The sequence below is a fragment of the Amborella trichopoda genome, chromosome 3 (assembly GCF_054954075.1).
Source record: "Amborella trichopoda isolate Santa Cruz 75 chromosome 3, AtrichopodaSantaCruz75HAP2 v2.0, whole genome shotgun sequence".
Classification (NCBI taxonomy): domain Eukaryota; kingdom Viridiplantae; phylum Streptophyta; class Magnoliopsida; order Amborellales; family Amborellaceae; genus Amborella; species Amborella trichopoda.
The window spans coordinates 5,981,175-6,002,730 of record NC_142338.1 but is presented as its reverse complement, the minus strand read 5'-3'; the positions used below and the strand labels follow the sequence as shown (position 1 = coordinate 6,002,730).

The 21,556-nt window shown below is 36.9% G+C and overlaps 1 protein-coding gene across 6 annotated transcripts; it reads right to left on the bottom strand.

Annotated features, from left to right (window-relative positions):
• Nucleotides 1-6,713: 6,713 nt before the first annotated feature.
• On the bottom strand, nucleotides 6,714-20,794 carry HMA5 (heavy metal atpase 5). Of its 6 annotated transcripts, XM_088863076.1 has the most exons (11): nucleotides 20,544-20,794; nucleotides 19,060-19,172; nucleotides 18,843-18,900; nucleotides 17,983-18,451; nucleotides 15,853-16,598; nucleotides 14,707-15,178; nucleotides 14,455-14,622; nucleotides 12,424-12,678; nucleotides 10,108-10,230; nucleotides 7,992-8,477; nucleotides 6,714-7,277 (listed from the first exon to the last, which is right to left on the bottom strand). In XM_088863076.1, exons 4-11 carry the CDS (start codon nucleotides 18,277-18,279, stop codon nucleotides 6,855-6,857), a joined length of 2,970 nt encoding a protein of 989 aa, XP_088719202.1. In that variant the 5' UTR covers nucleotides 18,280-18,451; nucleotides 18,843-18,900; nucleotides 19,060-19,172; nucleotides 20,544-20,794; the 3' UTR covers nucleotides 6,714-6,854. The 6 variants fall into 6 exon arrangements, with proteins under 6 accessions (XP_088719202.1, XP_020526354.1, XP_088719200.1 ...); XM_020670695.2 differs by lacking the exon at nucleotides 18,843-18,900; XM_088863074.1 differs by lacking the exons at nucleotides 18,843-18,900; nucleotides 20,544-20,794 and adding an exon at nucleotides 19,477-19,607.
• Between the last annotated feature and the right edge of the window lie 762 nt (nucleotides 20,795-21,556).

Sequence of the window (21,556 nt, the reverse complement as noted above, 5' to 3'; positions counted from 1 at the left end):
TCTCATAAATTTATTCCAAACCAAACATAAGTTGATGTCACCCATATTCACAATGCAAGTACTCCTCACTTCACGGTACAAATATTATTCATGAGCACGTATACTGTGCTCTTGCAGCAGCATACCCTACGTCAACTCCCTTACACAAAAAATCAATTTAAAAATATTATTCCAGTCTAGAAATCACATAAGAACTACTAAATGACAAGTTTCAAAAGAAAATTTTGAGTTTTGAGTTTTGTGACACTGAGATCTAGAGTCATGAAAAATTATATAGTCTTATTTAATCTTGAGGCATTACTTTTCTAGTATATAGGGAGTTTTTTTTGAAATTTTTTATTGAGAGTCATTTATGGGTTGTAAAGATTATATACCGAAATTTGAGATCTAAAAAGTATCTTGAGCATGTGTAATACTCGAAGAAGTAAATAGATAGTATACTCCCAAAGAGCAGGAAATCGTTTTGATAATATTCATTGCTTCTCATTTAAGAAGGTTACCTAATTGACATGACCTTTAAAAATTCGAGTACTTCAAAAAAGAGATTTATCTGAGATACATTTGCCACACGGGAAATTGATTGAGACTCTCGAATATGAATGCCAGGCATTTTACCCTAGCCTAACTTTTTCTAACATATTTTTTTCTAAAATAACTCTTTTAGCTAATACCCCGATACAAAAAGGTTATTTTTTTTTATGAAAGTATTATTCCCATACACAATAAATCATTTTCGGATCTCAATAAAAAGAAACATCGGATCACATTTGTACAACGTCGGATTGTTTACTTCAAAATGTCGGATCACCACTTTAAAACGTTGGACTGCCCCTTCAAAATGTCGTACCGCGACTTGAAAATGTTGGACTGCCGCTTCAAAATGCCATACCACCACTTCAAAATGTCGGACTGCCACTTCAAAATTCCGGACCGCTATTTCAAAATGCCGGACTGCCCATTTCTCCAATAGCACAATCCCCAGACAACCACAATGAAACGCTGAACCGCCTATTCCAACAAAATAACCGAATTTCGGACCTCTATTTCAAAACACCGGACTGCCTATTTCTCCAATAGCACAATTCCCAGACACCCGCAATGAAACGCTGGACTGCCCATTCCAGCAAAATAACAGTCGGACCACCTCTTCCAAATGTCAGACCGCCCTCTGCGAAAATAATTTGTTATGTAAGGGAAGAGTATTTTCGTCAAAAAAAAATAAACTTTTTGTATTGGAGGGTATTTGCTAAGAAACATAGTTTTTTGGGGGGAGTTGCTAAAAAAGTTTGGTTAAAGGTAAAGTGCCTAAAAAGTCCATGTTTGGGGGTTTTAAGCAATTTTCTATAAAAATAATAAAATACTAGAATGCATTTACCTATCTCTCACTTCTCTTTAACTTCTTTTTATTTTTGCGGCAAATTCTCTCTTTATATCTCTCTTCTTTGTTAATTTTGAATCTTTCATGTGATGGATCCGGAATGGCAATTCATTGCGGTCCAATGGTTTTAAAAAAGAGGAAATTAGGTATGAATACCTTTTCGTTTCTTTTATTATGGAAAAAAGTTTATATAAAGCCGAGACTCTAAACAATTAAATTAGAGCACACAAAAAGCTTTCATTAAAAGAGGTTGTTTTGATGCCCAAATATCTCCAATTTGATCATCTCGACATCAAGATGTATGGGCATGAGAAAAAAATGGATTTCAATTTTTGGAAATAGTGCATCTTGTAATGTATGTTTGGACCTTCAATTTTCAAGTTTCATAGATCTGCTCGATTTGCAGTATTTTCTAAACTTGAAATTTTATAATTAGATATGAAAATATATTTTAAAGCTACCACAAAGATTTTCAATATTGAAAGTGTATTTCTCAATACTATTTGAAGGTGTGCTTTATTTTGACTGTTTAGATCCTAGGCTCCATAGAAAACGCACCCTTTATTATAAGATGGGGGTATTACACAAACCACCCTAGCCAACTTTAAAATGTTTTTCTAGAAATGCCTCTCGAGTCCGGTATTACTAAGGATTTGCCACATTTTTTTATTTATTTTTGTTTCTTTTGGCACAAACTCGTCATTTGGGTGATACATACACTATCCAGCAAATGGAACACCGGACATAAATAAGGCCTATTTCTCTCACTCTCTTCTGATCTAACCAGGCAAGTGTTATTCCTCTCTCCCGCATTCCCTCAAAGTTCCCCTCTCTCCAATTTTTCTCCCTATAATTTCGTCTTTCTCTCTTTAGGTTCCCCTCTTTGTTTTCTTTCTCTAGCTCCCACTCTCTAGTTTTATGGTCTCTCTCTAGGTTTTTAAGAGTTGACATATTTTTAAGAATTTTCTTTATATATATGTTCTTTTTTAAGCTGGTTTATGACTGGATTTCTATCCTGACACTCGAGAACCCCAACGATTGTATACGTTCTTCGAAAATTTTAAGGTAATTTTAAAATGATTTAAACACTAACATTTCTCTCTGTCCCGATAATCAATCAGAATGATTGAATTGTCTTTGTTTTATTCAGTTAGTCTATAATTTCCGAATAAGTTATTTATTTTAATTTGGGCGTAGTTTTGAATTTAAAACTTGGACTATAGTTCTTGCCCCGTATGCCTGAACCACTTAGCTAAGAGGCTACCCAAAAGTAATGTTTTGGTTTTGTGTAGATTTTAGGATTAGTTTCTTAAGAAAACTGTGAAAAACAACAATCTCCTCTTCATTCTTTAGCTATTTTGGGTGAACTTCATTCCAAACGGTTTTCTATAATCCGCTCTATTGATCATGTTGCTCTATGAGCCTAGTATTAGCTGATGGTTTGTCGTCTGTTGTTGACAAATTCTACCTGTTCCTAATGTAAAATGCACGGTTTCACCCACTTGAAGTCATATGCTATGTTGTTCATATGCCTACATGAAAACTTCATGGCTTATTGCTCGTCAAACTTCCGTTCTTTTACCTTCTAATTTTGTATGAATCCCTTTCCTAACTTGGCCATGTTTTGTGTACTTTAACTCCAAAAAACAATATATGATGCATATACTAATGCTCCTGTTATGTCTATTTCCTCTCATGAGCAATGCCTTTTACTTATAACATGATGGAACATACTACTCTTTTTTGTTTTTGCTCTCAAATTAGAATGTAATTGCATTCTTTAATATTTCTTCATTGTCAATTTTAGTTCTCTTTATTATCTAGTGGCATGTATTCAATCACTTTCATAAAGTCCTAGTCGTCCATACCCTTCGATGTTGATTTTTTTTTTCTTTTTCTATATTGAACCTGTTATTATTGTGGTGGTATAGAATATGACACATGATAAGTCTTTCGAACTATATATGTTTTTGTAATTGAATTGATTGAGTTTGCCTCTAAAGTTTAAATATTTTTATTGCACTTCATTATGCCATTCTCATTCCATGCTGCTAAGTCAAAAAGAGACACCAAAAAATTATAAGGTTTCCTCTTAACCATGGAGGCAACCATTGAGGATCATTCCTTATAGTATAGTGCCAATGTGGAAGAAATTGATAGTTCTATCAAGGTAATGAGTGCTTTGGAATTCGTTAGTTTTTTTGTTCGTGTTAAAGTTTGACCAATCTTTTTTGCTTGTGTTAAAGTATGACCAATCATTTGAATGACAACAGGCACCTATGAAAAATCTACATGAACCAGTGGAATAACATTTTAAAGGGAGCAGTAATGATGGTTCTAAGGAGTTCAGTGTTATAAACACTTGCAGTGAGGAAGATGAAAAGGGAAGAATGGGAAACTATGCAAATGAAAGAAATATTGGTTTTGGATTTTTTTTTAGCACTTTTTTTAGGACATGGCCCCCTATTTTTTGTATATTAATAGCTTGTTTATATTTTGGATGTAAAGCATTTTTTGAGCCCCTTTGTAAGCTTTTGTATAGAACCACCGAGTTTAGAGATCCCCAGGATGGCTCAATAAAGTATTTGGGTTGAGTTTGAGGTCAATGAAGATGATGGGTTAGTGGAATATTTGGATAATGTTGAGAATAGTGAAAATGAAGGGGACTTTGTGAATGTTCTTGTGAACAAATCTTTTTCTTGTTGTTTATTAAAAATTGACAGATGGGAAAATGTGACTTTTAACGGCAATACAACAATTTATTAAACAATTTCTTTGTTTTTTAATAGAATTGACATACTTAAATGAAGTTTGGGAACTTCGTTTTCAAATAGTGAGGAATCATGGATTATTCTTATAATCAAAATAGAAGTGTGTTTGGATCAATGTTTTTTATCTTCAGGAAGTTGGGGCAGATTCTAGCCATTCAAATTCAATATTTGCATCTAACATTCACTAGGCACATTTAGAAAGACCAAAATGAGCTTTTTTAGGGTTGAGAATAAGTTGGATCGGGTCCAGATCCACCGGGATCCATATTCGAATCCAAAAAGTATATATAGGATCTAGATCACATCTAGATCTGATTGGATTCGAAATATTTAGATCTGGATTTGAATATGAAAAGTATATATGGGATCCATATTTGGACTCGATTGCATCCAAAAATTTATTTTATATATTATTTATATCTATAAAATAATATGAATAATATATAATAAAAATACTATGTAATCTATATGTATATAAGATAATATATAATATATTAATAACTAGGTCGGAACCACTTGTAACTAGATCCGATCCAAATTACTGTTCGTATCTAAATTTCAGATCAGGACCCGACCATTGGATTCTTGGATCTATCCCAGATCAAGATAGGATCTAAAATTCTGGTTTCGGATCCAAACCGGGCAATTCTCAACCCCTATTCACCATAGTCATGGCTCGGATCTAAATTTCAGATCCAGATCCGACTATTGGATACAAACCTTGGATCCATACCCAGAACAAGATAGGATCCAAACAGGGTAAATTCCCAACCCTTATTCACCAGAGTCGTGGTTTACTAATCCACCTACTCATTTTCTTGAACCATCCAAATTACTATTCGGATCCATATTTCAGATCCGGATCCAATTGTCAAATCCAAATCTTGGATCTATACCCTAATCCAAATAAGATCCAAAATTCGGGTTTCGGATTCTCAGCCCTATTAACCAGAGTCATGATTTCCTAACCCCACCTACTCATTTTCTTGAACCTTAGAAATTAGGGAATGGAGGGTGAAATGGGTTCTCAATCCGTCAGATGGCCCCAGAGCATTCTTCTACAGAAGGTGGTTGCAGATTCGTGGAGTTCATGAATCCTGGAAGCCAAATGCAATCTTTTGCTGCAGTTAACTGAGAAATCTCGATTTATGTTCCGTCGTGCAAAGTTTAGACTTTCTTGGCTCACAATTAGTTAGGAATCTCTTTCCTAATCAGTGGGACAACAAGCTTTCAGTGTTCGGGCTCGAAAATGAGCTTCCGCCATGGTTTAGATTAAGTTTATACTGAAGATTAAGTTTCATCATCATTGTCGAACCTTTTTCCCAACTAATTGGGGTCGGCTGAAGAATAAATTTACAAACTTGTTTTGGTTTAAAGATCCCTATATGGGTTTAAAGATCCCCGTAGCCCATAATTCAGAGTCCAACCACTTAGTAGTAACTTCTACATAGTGTTTGTTTCTTTCTCATTATGGAAATGAAATACCGAGGTTATTTTAATTATGGAAAAAGTTAAAAAACGTCTAGGCTTTATGTGAAAAAAGTAAAGCCTCACCGCAAAACTTACTAAAAAATTGCACATAGAGCGTTAAAAAACCTTCAAATAGATCATCTTGGCCTTGACCATTATGGTACTTACAAAAGATTTCAAACCCTAAAAATAACGTATGTTGGGGCACATTATTTAAACTTTTTATTTTCTAAGTATTTACAAATCCACAAGATCTGTACCATTTTTTTGAGCTTTAAATTACATAATTAGTGGTGGAAATTCATTTTAGATCCAAAATAGAGATTTCTAATGCCCAAAGTGTTTTCCTAGGTTTCAATGTTAGGCTTTGCTCTCTCTTTTTTCTTCCATTAAGGCCTAGGCCTTATAGAAACTGCATCCTTCATTTAATTATAGCCAAGGTATATACAATAAATAAAATCGTTCAGACCTAATTAGAAGGGTAATAGAATATTACGCTCTGACATTTAAGAGCATGATGTCTAATTTTCTCTTCCCTTTCTCTGCCCTTTGTGGAAGAAAGAAGAAGACTGACTGAGTGGTGATGCACAGGCAGAGAAGTATTGCAGTATTTTCACTAACTTCATCTGCTAAAATAGATACTGATCAGGCTTTCATGTCAATCTCCCCTCAGATGTCAACAGTCACAAATTGTTTGTTGGCATTTCCAAGGATGCCTTAGAGCTAGACCTCAAGCCAAAAATCTTGAAATAATTTTCCCGACGGTCATAGTTTTTCCACCTGAAACCTACTAACAATCCATTTTCAACTGAAGTATCAATTTTTAACATCTCAATGGATGATAACCCTGAGCAAATCAAAGGGACATTTAACACATGTAGAAAGATCAAACTACACTTGATCTTTCACATGGCTGGTTCCATAAGTGTGAATCATAATTTATGCCCACCAAGGAAGGCAAGCTCGCTCATAAAGCACTAACTAAAGTGGAAAGGAGCATCTCTTCATTCCACAAAGCAAAACATTGAATTTCTATGTGTGGTGGGTGGCACCAAATATCGACTCTAAAATGCTCAAACAAGAAAAAAAATATGGAAATGGAAAAGAAGCTTGCTTTCTTCATCAAACAAATGGAAATGAAGCTTGCTTTCTGCTTCAAACAATGAGCAAACTAGTTCTACAACAGCAATTTGAAGCAAGTACCAACATTAATGTACATATGAAACCCACCCCGCTCAAACTGAGCTAGAATAGCGTGAGAGGTCATGGTCTTCATGGAAGTTGAGGGGCTTCTTATATGATTGTAGCAAAAGAGAGGAGCACACAACACTTAGAGATGAGGCAGCCATGCATGCACCAGCAAGCCATGGGGGAAGCCGGATCCCTGTGAAAGGGAACAATATCCCTGCTGCAATGGGCATACCAAGAACATTGTAGCCGAGGGCCCATACATAATTTTGTCGAATTCTAGAGAGAGTGCGCCTCGAGAGATCAATGGCTGTTATGACATCCTCTAGGCTGCTCTTCATGAGGACGACATCGGCTGCGTCAATTGCCACGTCGGTGCCGGCACCAATTGCCATCCCCACGTCGGCTGCTGCTAGCGCTGGCGAATCGTTTATGCCATCCCCCACCATTGCCACTGTGATCCCTTTCATCTGATTTAAGGGTCCGATGGTCAGGTGGAGTTCTATCTCAAGGCGTAAGATGGTTGTGGAGCTCTCTCTCTCTCTCTCTCTCTCTCTCTCTCTCTCTCATATGCAGTGCTTTCAAACTTGTTGAGTCCAAACTGGATTCACCCAAGTTACTCAGGCCTAGAAAGGGTGCCAGGTCTCGTTAACAAACCTCGGGAACTGGCAAGTCGCACAGGTTCCCAAGGTCACTGTACTATTTTAAAACCCAACTGAGTCCTGTTGAGACTTGGCCATGTCAGACCTGCTGACATGGGCTCTGGCCCCGCCCAGTTCCACGTCTGAGTTTGAATTTAAAAAAGTCGCTCTCATATGAAACTGCCATAAAAGGATCTATACCTGTAATTAGCCTCATTCAAAAAATTTATAGATAAATCAAATAGATCCCTTTGGATAAGAAGACTCGTAAGATAAAACTGGAAAATCTCTCTCTCTCTATTAGAGTGCAAGTAATTACCAGTAACTCCTTAACTTTCTCAGCATCCCTCTCTCTCTCTCTCTATATATATATATATATATATCTATATATATATATAGAGAGAGAGTCCAAGTAATTTACCTGTAGCTCCTTAACTTTCTCAGCTTCTCTCTCTCTCTCTCTCTCTCTCTCTCTCTCTCTCTCTATATATATATATATATATATATATATATATATATATATATATAGTACAAGTAATTTACCTGTAGCTCCTTAACTTTCTCAGCTTTGCCCACAGGATCCGTCTCCGCAAAGACCTTAGGAATTCCAACCTCCTTTGCTATGGCAGTCGCAGTCGAGAAATTGTCTCCTGTGACCATGATGCTTGAAATCCCCATTGACTTTAGGAACGACACCACCTGCGCAGCTTCAGGCTTCACTGGGTCCATCACAGCAAAGCATCCAGCCACCTTTCCTTCAAGAGCCACAAGAATAATTGTTCGAGCCAATTGCTCGGTTTCAGCCAAGTAATCCTCAACCTCATGGCTAAGTATGACACCATAGGTGGCCATGAGTTTCTTGTTCCCAGCTAAAACCTCTTTGCCACCAATCACACCCCTAATCCCAGCTCCAGGATGGGTCTCAAAGTCAGTCACTTCAGGCATGAAGCTTGCATCGGTTCCATATTGTTGTCGAAGCCTTTTAGCATGCTCCACCACAGCCTTTGCCAAAGGGTGCTCGCTGTTAGACTGTGAAGTGAATTCATGTTAAAATACAGTCCCATAGGAAAATTCAACAGAATGAACCTAAGTTGCTAATAAATATGCATACAGGGACTCACCAAAAATAAAATAAAATTAAAAATAAAAAGATAGAAAATATAAAAGGGAACATATCAATATATTCTTGTTCATGGTTGATATATAGGCATCTGTGTGTGTGTGTGTGTGTGTGTGTGTGTGTGTGTGTGTGTGTGTGTGTGTGTGTGTGTGTGTGTGTGCGTGCATAGAGACATCCAGGTCAGCTCCATATCACCTTCGTGTGTCTCATCAGTGAAGCGAGATGGAGAGAGTGAGTGGGAATTGGGTCTGTGCTTTGAGGAGTTCATTTATCAATGTGGAAAAGCAAGAGTTGTCTTCATTAGAAGAAATGTAGTCCTTGGCAGAGTGCAGTACCATAGTTAAAAATACAGACTCCATTTTTACGAAACACCAGTGTGGTATTTCTTTAAAGGTTTTTGTAGATCTTCAGAACCAGTTAAGCCAGAGTAGTTTTCTTTTGAGTTGGTGGTCTTCAAAATAATTGCACACAAAGAAGTTAGATATTTACTACTCCAACTAAATTTATCTAGAACTAAGGGAGAGTGTTTTTACCCAAAATATGAGATGACATTGCAGAAAGGACAAAAGGTTTCCCCATTGGGAAAAGTCAGGGTTATTTTTGAAATTTTTCCCAAACTCCCCTTGCACTCCAGTTTTCAGAACCTTAAATGTGGTATAGATCAAGAAGAAGAAAAAGTCTACAATGACAAAACCAAGAAGATTTTAAATTGATACCCTTAATGTTTCTTAAAATGTTAAATGATAATGGGAAACTTTTTGCAAAATTTTAGCAGGTTGTTTCATTATTCAGATAAAATAAGATGGCCATGGATCTGAAATATACAAACATAATTATTATATGCAAATTCAACTTTTTATATACTGAAGACAATGTTAGAGAAGGGGTATTTAATGCACTGAAAAGCAATAGCTGCATGATCCTATGGTGGTCAACAGGTCATGATCGTATGATGGTTACACCGTAATAGTGTAACCTTATGCTATGGAGCAGAATTTCAAAACACTGCTTTTTATCACCAATTACCTATAAAAAGAACCCCCGAACCCTTTCTTCCTACTCTACAAACTGCAATGGGATGCCAAACCCATAGCATTTTAACTTGAGTGGGTGGAAAACAAGTGTAAAAGAGATCTTATTTTGCCGCAACATTGTTCAAAGTTCAAACATAAAAGTGCTATGATACTAAGCAAAAAAGCTACTCTTGGAGAACCCATTTGTGCTCTTAAATCTGATTTCTACAAATTACGCTTTGAGGAACAAATGTCTAATCAGTTTCATATATATAGCAGAAGAAATTTAATTATTTTTTAGCAGGTCTAAAATCCAATACTATTAGAAGGTGTCCCTATTGATTGAAATGACTAAAAATATTATTCCAAGAAAATTGATGAACTTTGGTAACTTCAAGATAGATATCTTATTCATTTTGATAACCATGATAAGAGTACTTTCTGAAAATGAAGTTTATCTTATTCTTCAGACCATAATTACCAGTTCTCGCATGGATTAACTTTCACTGATATTCAAAATCCCTACCTCGACAGCAGCAACCATCTCACAGAATTCCAGGATTGCTACATTGTAGAAGAGCTTTGTACTAACCACCACCGGTTTTCCCACAGTCAAAGTCCCAGTCTTATCGAAAACAACAGTTTTCACCTGCAATTCCAAAGATCAACCATGCAAAGTATCACATCAGTTCTTCCTCTTAAAATTTATGGCAAACTAGTACTACCAGAACATTGCTTGAAGAATTGTGACAGTTCAAAAAACTTAACACCATGGGAGAAGAAAGTTTGAAGACATGATTAAAAAAAACAAAAAAAGAAAAGAAAAAAGAAACAGAAAATGTTAAACTTCCCAAAACCCTTCATCCACCTCCTGTGCATATCCACCTATTTCCTTCTTCTTTTCTCCCCACAAAACAGCGAATGAATATACGAATTACGATGAAGCCCTAAGCACTAAATTGTTTCTCTTTCATTCTCTCATGGATCCTCTCTCTCTGAAACCCTCTCTTCTCTCCCTCCCATCATCACAAGCAGTCTCTCTCCCTAAACACAACCACCCCCCTCCCCCCCGCAACCACGCCACAAAAAAAGGGACCCCTTGGTGACTTCAAAATAAATCCAGATCAAAAACCCTGTCCTTTTGGTGACTCCCCCTCCAGAACCACTCGTTTCTTGCATTGCTTATCATGTTTATCTCCATAGAATTGCCCTTTTTGTGTTTCTATATCCAGATTTCCCTCTTTCTCTGTGTCTCTCTATAGCATTTTCTTGTCAAACTACATTGATGAGCTTAACTAAGTCTCTGTGAACACCTTAGAGGTAGTAGCACCCATTTCAGTCATGGTAATACAATGAATAGCAACAAGACCAGTCCCTTTTTTGGCTCTGAAGTCAATTTTTTGGAGCAATTGTGACATTTTACAGTCATAGATGTGTGGTCTCAAACCAGAGATTCCTGGTGCCTCGAAGCACATGAAAGCCCTCCATATTTCCTCTTGTTCCAAGCCTTCCCTCTCTTTTTTTTTGACAAGATGAAGCCGTCCCTCTCTTCTCTCACCCTTTCAATGACAATGGAGAAGACGTGGGCATAATTCAGATGGGCTTGGAGCTAAGCGATATGGTGAAAGAAAGCAGCAAGAAGAGGCAGACACTTAGCTGAACTACACCTGTTTTGGCAATCTTTGAGAGCTGGTGTTCATTTAATTGGCATCTTGCAATCAAGCACACCAACAAATGCAAGCTCTCCAAACAATTGCAATCAGGTAGGCTCAATTTGATTGGTGATGGTTGGGGAAAATCAAGCTCTAAAGATAGCCCCAAACAGGCCTCCTCTTCAGAGACTGGAATCCTTCAAAAACCCAAGCTTTGCTCTCACATAGCAGAAGTGGAAGTAGCACAATTCTCGATGCAAAATTGGAGCTCGCTCTGTGATGGCTTCACCAACACAAATTGCTATCTTCTTGAACCAAAAAATCCACAACGATCCCAACCCCCCCCCCCCCCCCCCCCGCCCCCCCCCGAAAAAAAAAAAAAAAATTTCTTTTTTTTTCGTTTTTTTTCTTGGTATTTGGATTCTTCTGCTTTTCTTCTACGATTAACCAAGACTGTAACCCCTGTTTTTAGAGGAGTTGAGATACAAAATTAAGGCAGGTTGGAATGTGTCTATGATGTGTGTGTGTAAGAGAGAGAAAGAGATTTATGAGTTTCAGAGAGGGAGAAGTGAGGTTTCAGAGAGAGAGACGGCATTAGAAGAGAGGATTAAAGAGAGAGAGAGGATACGTGAGAGAATAGGATGGCAGTTGATGTAGCAAATAGTTGGGAGACTACACTCTAGGCAAAATAGCAGCGTTAACACATACAATGATGAACTTAATTTAGTCTCTGAGCCTAAAGACCTAGATAGTAGCACCCATTTTGGACATGGTAATACATAGAATTTTCTGTAATTTGATTCAAACTCTTCAGGCTTTAGGGCTCGGTAATTCAGAGGAATTGGTATATTTACAGGGGCAATTTATAGAAAAAGAGAAATGGGCACATACATACAGAAGGGGTAAATGGAGAATTTTGGGAAGTTTGCTTGCCGCCTGAAATGAAAATTAAGGTGAGAGTTTTACAAAATGCCAATTTTTAGGGGGATAATGTTTATAATCTCCTGAAATAGTAATAACAATTTGCTTTTATGTATCTAAAACCCATATAAAGACCTATCTGAATTCAAGCTTGCAGAAAACTAGAAAATGATTGGCACATCCAAAAGAGAATGAAATAACAAGTGCATTTCCGGTATTTCTTCAGGTGTTAATTGCACCCTAATTGTCACAGACTCATTTCTACGTGCCTTGTGTGCATTCTCAAGTGCATTTCCACCCTTGATAAGAACACCTTGAGACGCTCCCTTTCCTGTCGCAACCATGACTGCTGTTGGGGTCGCAAGTCCAAGGGCACACGGGCAAGCAACTACCAGCACTGAAATCCCAAACTGGAGTGCCAATTCAAACCCATCCATGGCCTTTGGAATCCATTGTTTTGGGTAAATATGAAACTCCCCACAGATGAACCAAACAAGCCATGTAAGAAATGCTGCAACTACAACCTGCCCAAAAAGGAAATTTGATAAGTGAAAACAACATAATTAACATATGCGTGATGGACAGTAATGGATCTGACCAATAGAATGATGAATAGCATGTGTAAGCTTTCAGAATAAGACCACAGATCACAGAAGAGGGGGATGTTCCAGCAATATAAAATGTGGATACGGACCCCTTTTCACTCTGCCCTCCCCTTCCCAAAAAAAAAAAAAAAGTCAAGAGGCAATAAGACATGTTTAATAACTGATACACCATATTTCGCAAACCCTGCTGGTCAAACTGAGACTCATATGAGTTGACCAGACAGTTCTTTGGAATTCATGTCAATTCTATCAGACTTTTCCCTCTCAAAGACGATATGAATAGAGAATAAGTCTAAAAAGGGTTGCACTATATTAGGCTCAGATTGGGAAGGGATTCCTGTGATATCTCTTCTTTTTTTTTAAATCGTTGTCTAATTTAAAGTTTTTATAATGCTTAAAGATTATGAATTTTGACCTTCTGGGTTGATCTATTGAGTTCCTGATCGACCCTACCCATTTAGTAATTGATTCTGGGTTCCGATCCAGGTTTGTTAACTATATGATGCACAAGACCTAGAGAGAGTTCCTTGAGACTGGAAACTTAACTTAAGAAAGCATTGTAGGTACAAAAGGTCTAGTGAGAGTCATGTACAAACCAAGTTCCAATTCAGACAAGTGTCAAGACACCTACATCATCAGCTAGGTGCATGAAAATAGCCTCCAAAGGACACAAAATCACTTGATCAATTGTAAGTTTGCCCAGGAAATGGTATTGTACATATAAATTTTCCATTTAACATTGAACTGATGATCCTCAAGTCACCAAAAATATGGCCTAATATATAAAATATAAATTTTGCTTTACAAAGAAAGTCTTCTTAAAGCAGGATATTATAAAAGCATCTTACCTAGTTAAGCACAGTGTTTGACAAATAAAACTTTTATGACACACTAACAAAATCTCCCCACATGTGCACGAGGCTCTACATAAGTGCACTTAAGTACTCAGTCTTGTGTGTTGTGCACTGTGCACAACAAAATCACTCAATGTGCACTATTCATGTGCATAGTGTAGGCGCATTGCCCACACTTATGAAGAGCGTTGTGCACGTGCATACCGTGGGATTTGCACTACATTCCCCAAAACACATGCGCACGAACCACTACAAAAGTGCACTAAGTACTCAGTCTTGTGTATTGTGCACCATGCACAACACAAATCACTCAATGTGCACAATGCATGTGCAATGTGTAGCACCATTGTGTGTATCCATAAATATGCATTTCAAAACACATTAGACCAAGTGAGACAAGGGTGGATAAATGCTTCCTCAATAAAATCATAAGGAAGCAATTCTTAACAAATATTTGATAAAAAGGCACCTCTAACAGATTGGTTAGCTTGCTTCTCAGAATAAAAGTATCCTCAATGCTGACTCCATAAACCTGTATAGACATTAGATGCTAAATGACACTTACATCGGTTATGGGATCAATTTTCCCAGGTTGCAAAAATGTTAATCCATTTTTTACCCGATATATTTCCCCAACAAAGAATAATATAAGATTCCTAGTGAAAAGGGGAAGCTGGTTAAACTTAACTTAAACTTTGAAATTAAGTATCCTGGATTACTCAACAACTAAGATGTATGACAACTACAAGACATAAATCAGAATAACAAACAAAAGGAAACAAATGATTCTGGACAAAGTTCAGTATAAAGGATCAAGAGTAACGATGAAGATGGTTCTTACCAAAGGGACGAAGAATTTTGAAACCTGATCAGCGAGTTTCTGAACAGGAGCCTTGGCCATCTGAGCTGCTTCCACAAGCTGTACAATTTGAGACAATGCAGTCTCAGAACCAACATGAGTGGCCTTCACCACTAAATATCCATTCTCATTTATGGTTCCACCAATAACCTGTTTAAAATTCAGGTCATAGTTAAATCATTATGGAAGTAAAAACTTTATCAAAAAAGCAAATGTTTAGTAAAATAAGCAAACCTTATCCCCTGGTCTTTTGGCAATTGGTCTGGCCTCCCCTGTTATCATGCTCTCATTCACGTGGCTCTGACCCCTTATAACGACCCCATCAACTGGAACTTTGGCTCCTGGGACAATTTTAATTACGTCATTCCTTTGTAACAACTGTGTACAGATCTCCATCTCAGAAACCACATTCCCATCAGCATCCAAGTTCAGCAAAAATGCTGTATCCGGAGCAAGATCCGTAAGCTTTGCCAATGCATCAGAAGTCTTCCCCTTTGCTACCACCTCCAAATACTTCCCCAAGAGAATAAAAGATATCAACATAACACTGGTTTCAAAGAAATCCTGCCCTTGGAATGAAACTGAGGTCAACGCTTTTATAATAGTATAAACCGAGTAGAAGTAAGCAGCATTGGTACCCAAAGCAACCAGTACATCCATGTTGGCTGATCCACGTTTGAGCGCATGATAAGCTCCAGTGTAAAACCTGATCAAACATACCTAGAAATCAGCTTCGGGGAACACGATAAGAACATTGATGAACTCAAGGAATAAATGACAAAACAAACATTTCCAGTTATTTACTCTAAACCCCAGCTTACTAGAGAATCATGACAACTCTCATATTTTTTGAAGTGTCATAACGGCCATGGCTACCAGAGACTCATCGAAATCGAAAACGAAAACGAAAACATTTCTACTTTTAAGAAATCAAGGAATATAAAAGTTGACTAGCTATAATAACCAATGAAAATACAAGCTAACAATCAAATCAATCCCATCATGTAAATAAAAAGGTTAGTGTTCCAGCTTCTTAATTAAAATGAGGAACAAATCCATCCAATATAAACTCTCTAAACCAGGCCGATAGAATAAAAATAGATCATATTTCTTAACACTTTTCTTATTATTGAGAGCCAATGATTGCTTGAAAAAATGTGGGAGGCCTAGATTCAAACCATAGAAGTTTGTTCATAAAATCCGACAAAGCTAACCAACCATTCCTCAGGGTTCAGCCTCTTTGTTTCATGGGTATTTTTGCGATTCTAAATCTACAGGGAATTTCCATCATTCAATGCTAAAGTAAGGGCCTTTCAAATATGGTTTCTAAAACTAAATAAAAGATATGGTGTAACATGAAATGTCAGATAAGTATAGAACCTTCGCCCGATGATGAACTGCACTGGAGTGCAAAGGAACCATCTCAAAACCATCCCAATGGTAAGCATGTTGTAGAGTTTAGTGCCCAACCATTCCTCAAATGGAGGAAGCATTGGGAAGACCATGGAGAAAAGAAATACAGGGACTGAAAACACAGAGCTCCAGAGGAACTGGTTCTTATAGATGCGAATTTCATTTTGCCGCTCAATTTCTCTTCGCCTAGGGGGTGTGTATAGACTTGCTTTATAGAAGTAAGGGCCATGACCAGCTTCCTGAACACATTGTATCAAGGATCTTGGACCAGTAAGATCTGGATCATATATTACGGCCACTTTGTTTCCTGATGGATCCATCTCTACCTGATTTACACCAATCACATATTCAAGCGCGCTTTGAATGAGGGTGGCTTCCTGGGGTGATGTGAGGCCCTCAAGTCTGAGATGAACTTTATTCGTTTCATCGCCTGAGATGATAAGATCAGCTTCAAAGCCAGCATCTTCAATAGCTTGAGCAATATGGTCAGAATCAATGGTGTAAGGATCGAAGTGAACCTTTGCTTCTTCAAGAGCAAAACTGACCACTGCTTTCTTCACTCCATCAACCTTGTGAAGGGCTCGCTCAATGGATTCAGCGCAACTAGTACATGTCATTCCCTTGATTTGAATTCGACAAACTGCTGCATCTTGTTCAGCAAACTCTTCTAATTCAAAACCTGATTCTTCTATGGCCTCTCGAATTGCATTCACCTTAACAGTTACAGCATGAATACATAAATAAGTAAACTTATTTTCAATACAATCTTTGACAGAATTTCCAAATGAATGTTTACATAATATGCACTTGATAAGTAGACAAAGCAGGAGGGAGCTCAAAAAAGCAACCATTGCATACAGGAAGATATGCACAAAAACAAACATAAAAAGAAGAAAAGGAACATAAAACACCATGTCAAATGCATCTCCAAAGCATATCTACAAGCAATGTGTGGCCCAAGCCACTCAGCAATAAGTTGGATCTGTCCAACTCCAAGACAGAACTTTAAGGAAAAATGAAATGAACTAAAACGTAATTTTGTGGGCATAGTGTACTTGAATTTGGATTTCAGTAACTATGAAAACCATTCTATAATATATTTTTCTCTTATGGTTGATTACGATGACAGACACCTTACAATTAACCTTTCCTTTTATCATTGAGCTGTTCTTAAACTTGGAACCAACGGTTTGAACAAGATAAACTAGGAAAAATGGAACATAATATGATGGCACCAGCAATGTCCAGAGAGAATTGGAGCTCAACACATGCTCAATATAAAGGTTTACTCTTTGAGTGACGTACGTTATATGTAGGTAGTCAATAAGCATGTCCCTTGGTGAAGTCTAATACCAAAATTATTAAATGCCTAAATCATCCATAACTCGCTATCAAATGAATTTGAGTATAATAAGAAGATAATTCCAAGAAAGCAAATTCTACTTTTACAAGCGGACAGATACAATAAGAATACCATAAAGACTATGCAACATAACCCAAAGAAATAAAGGCACAAATTCTAATTTTGACAAACACGCAGATACAATAAGAATGCCTTACACAGTGATGTCGGATGTTGGGAAGAAGATACAAGGACACAACAAAAAAAAGTGCACAAATGAAGAGGAAAATGTAGTGATAATATAACCAGACGGGCTACCTAACCAGTGAGGGGTCTAGCCCCCTTAACCCAGCCTAACATTGTTTAGTCTGTCTAACAGGTCAAAACCAGCTGGGCGGACCGTGCAAAACAGGTAAAACATTTATTTTGACGAGTTTTCAGTCAAAACTTATACGTGCTGAGGACCAGACTGGCCAAGGCACCGATCAGCGGTCTGACTGGTTGGACCTGCCGGTCCAGTCCAGTTTTGATAGCAATGGGGAATTGAGGATTATGTGAAAAAAGCATATTAAAATGGTCCACCTAATTCTTCAGAAGGACCAACTTAATCATAGATAATTAGAAAGTTCTCTTTTTCGTAAGCAACATTCCGTAGGTAAAACTCAAAAGTATGGGTATGTCAATTACCATGATGGCAAGCCATTGTTTGCTAATCTTATAGGATAAGGACATCAAGATAAGAAGTTTCCACTTACATTCACAAACTTTGGGGCATAATTGATGAGAACCTTGCCTTGAAGGAGTGACACTGAGACATTGTGAACCCCTCTTAATATTTTAGCTGCCGATTCAATGGATACGGCACAAGAAGCACATTCAATGCCTCTGACTCTGAAAACAAGTGTTCTTGTATCATCATTTTTATTTATAGGTGGCTGATTGAGAGGGACCACAGTACTCTGTGAATACTGTAGCAGTGGCTCCTTAAGATCTTTTCCATCAGGTTCCATTTCCTTCTCCATAAATCTCAAGCAAAATGCTCTACTCACCATCTCAATTCCAATTCACAAAAAAATTAGATTCCTTCTAAATAAAACCCAACTTTATGGAAGCCAGACTTTGTAAACCACAGTCAGGGGCAAATAAGCAATGATGTCTACTCCAAATTGTAATTTTTAGTGCCAAACAAGAACCTTTCTTCAAGTCAAGCTTCCTTCAGTGAATCTGCATACCAGAAAAAAATATACAAGGCAAAAAATTCAGATACCATCTTAAGACAGTATTGCTAGATCCCACTGTATAGTACAAAAAAAAAAAGTATGTCAATTCTGTTCTTAATTGCTTATTAAAATTTTAAGGAGTCCTTTCCATTCTCCTTCAAGTACAACACTTTATTGTGTAATCTTTAAGAGGGACAAATGGCTCCGACATATGAAGTTATCTAGTACATATAGAAGCACATAAAGGAAACCTATTAGAGCCTTCCGAACATAATCACCTCACTAAGACAATCCAACATAAAAAATTTCCAGTATTAAAATAGATGTAGAATATCAAGAATCACATCAGTTTTCATTTATAATTACTAATACCAACTTCAAGATGAATTTCTCACAGTTCCCTGGAGTGACAAAATGGGCAACATTCGCAGAACCACAAGCCTCAGTTTCCTCCTTCCAGGAACCGACCAATTGTCAAAATAAAACAAAGAGTAAAGCCAAAACTTGAAAATCTTCAAACTTTACAAAAACCAATAAACTTCCAGGAAGCAACCAATTGTCAAAATAAAATAAGACAGTTAATGAACCAAAATAAAAATCCTTGAGCTTTACCAGAATCAATAAACTTCATCAATATGCAGGGACACTGGGTCTAAGCACATTAACCCAACAGTACGTATCTCCTTGTCTCAAACATACGGTTCAGTTCCAAACCCAAACTTACCCTAACAAAATATGCAAACATGTCAAAAACTAGAGTTGCAAAAAAACATGAAGGTCAAAAAACTTCCATCCGAACATAAAATCCATTCATTATACCCGAAAAGAAAAAAAGCAAAAAAAGATATAAAAACCTAAATATATACCAATTGTTGCTTATAAATCATAACTTCAAAAAAGAACAACAGCGTAAAAATCAGAAAACTTCAAAAGCTAAACCCAGAGAAAGAGAACAAAAAACTCGAAACTAAGTAAAAGTTTCAAAACCGTAGCACAAATAACAGAAAAACCCAGGAATCAAACCATTACCACCAAATATAATAGTTTCACCAACTTAATAATAAGAAATAAAACATGACAAATATGCAGATGACTTCCATGGATTAACCCTCAGAAACAGGAAAACCCCTACAAATTAAAGATCACCTTGTGAATATCAAAAACTACCAAGTATACTTCAAATTTATGCACAAAATGACAAAAGTGTCAATTTATGTATACCATCAGTTGTCAAAATTTATAAACAGAGAAAGAGACCTAAATATACATAAATAACCATTCAAACATCAAAGATTCCTTTTTAACTTTTTCCATTACAGAACAGCAAGGTTCACATAAAAAGCATAAAAAAAGGATAACCAAGAACAGAGAAATAGATAATTGGAAATCTAGAAGTCAAATACAGATCGAGCATAAATAATTCCCCCATAAAATCATCCATTACAATATAAAAATGTTTCCATAAACATAGATGAAGGCTAACTTCTCAATAACACATAATTGCTAAAAAATAACAGATGATCATCGAAGTGTTTCGAGACTCAACAGACAAGTTTTATGGACAACTCAGTATACATAAAAAATTGAAAAAATATCCAAAAATAGAAAGATGTGGGAATTGTATGTATAATTTGGGTCTCTATTGGCAAAGATTGGTGAGTCTTTTTTGCCATATTCCCTTTTTTATTTTACCCTTTTTGGATTTTTTAAAATTTCACCTATCAATCAGCTTTTTCAAATCCATTTTCCATACACTTTTTTAGGCTTACTTGATCTTTTAAGGTTTCTTTTGGTTTTATTTCACCTTCACTACTTCATTTATTTTTATATTTATATTTTTTAACATTTTTCAAGGGCTTTTGGTCCAGCGTAGTACTTAGACTCGCCCGAGTACTTCACTTCGGGCCAGCTCCGAGTAACTGGCCCAAGGCGAGTTTCTAAACGCTACATTGAAACTTCATCAATTTTCTTCATAATTTGTCCAAATAGAGCTATAGAAAAACACCTTCAATCTTCAAACCCGATTAAAAAGAAAATGAAAACCAATTTCCCAACTGTTTCAAGCCCCCCAGAAAATAACATCTGCACAGACATACCTTCGGAGCCGATCTCAAAAGAGATTAGAAAAGCCCTAGAAATAGGCGTTAAAATGATAAAGGAGCAATTGAAAACGCAGAGCCGATCTCAAAAGAGATGAGAAAAACCCTAGAAATGGGCGTTGCAATGATAAAGGAGCAATTGAAAACGAAAACACTAATCCTGAAACTGAAAAGCCAAACCCTGATTCCCTAATTGAAAACCAGAAACCCTAAGTTTGTGCGCCGACTGCGAAGGCTGCAAGTTCTGTGTCGTTCGCGGCGGACTGGGCCGCGTATTTTATAGCGTGGCCTTCGCGCGAAGACCTTGCGCTGCGTGTCTAAAGCCTCTTTTGCATAGTGCTTAAATTTTGAATTTTTAAAATTCCGGTTTCAACGGATACCTATAATTAAAACTTAGTATAATTGCAAAAAAAAAATCCCTTAAAATGGGCTTTTACGCACTTTACCCAACTTTTTTTTAGCAACTTCCCACAAAAAAATCGTGTTTCCTGGCCTTTATACAAAACAAAGTTTTTTTTTTTTTTTTTTTGACAAAAATACATTTTCTTCGTATAACAAATTATTTTTTAATTCCAATAAAAGAAAACGTCCGACAGCATTTATAGAACGCCGAACTGTTCACTTCAAAACACCGGATCACTACCTCAAAACATCGGACTGCCCTTCAAAATTTCAGACCACCATATCAAAATGTCGAACTGCCCTTCAAAATAATGAACCGCAACTTCAAAACGCTGGACCGCTCATTCTATCAAAAAATAATCATCAGACCACTACCATGAAACGTCGGACCGCTTCCATGAAATGCTGGACCGGCCATTCCAGCAAAAATAATTAGTGGACTGCCTGTTTAAAATGCCGAACCGCCATCCCCATCAAAAAAATAATTTGTTAGGTAAAGAAAAGGTACTTTAGTTAAAAAAAAATGAACTTGTATATGGGGTATTTGCTAGAAAAAGTTGGATAAGTAAAATGTAATTAAAGTCTATCCTTTTTTATTGTTTGCAATT

Coding starts and splice junctions, on each gene's coding strand:
- HMA5 (XM_088863076.1), bottom strand. CDS start 18,279: ATGGTGAGTAGAGCATTTTGCTTGAGATTTATGGAGAAGGAAATGGAA. Junction 14,623..14,706: donor CCAAAAGACCAGGGGATAAG/GTTTGCTTATTT, acceptor AATTTTAAACAG/GTTATTGGTGGAACCATAAA. Junction 8,478..10,107: donor AGATGGTTGCTGCTGTCGAG/GTAGGGATTTTG, acceptor TTCACTTCACAG/TCTAACAGCGAGCACCCTTT.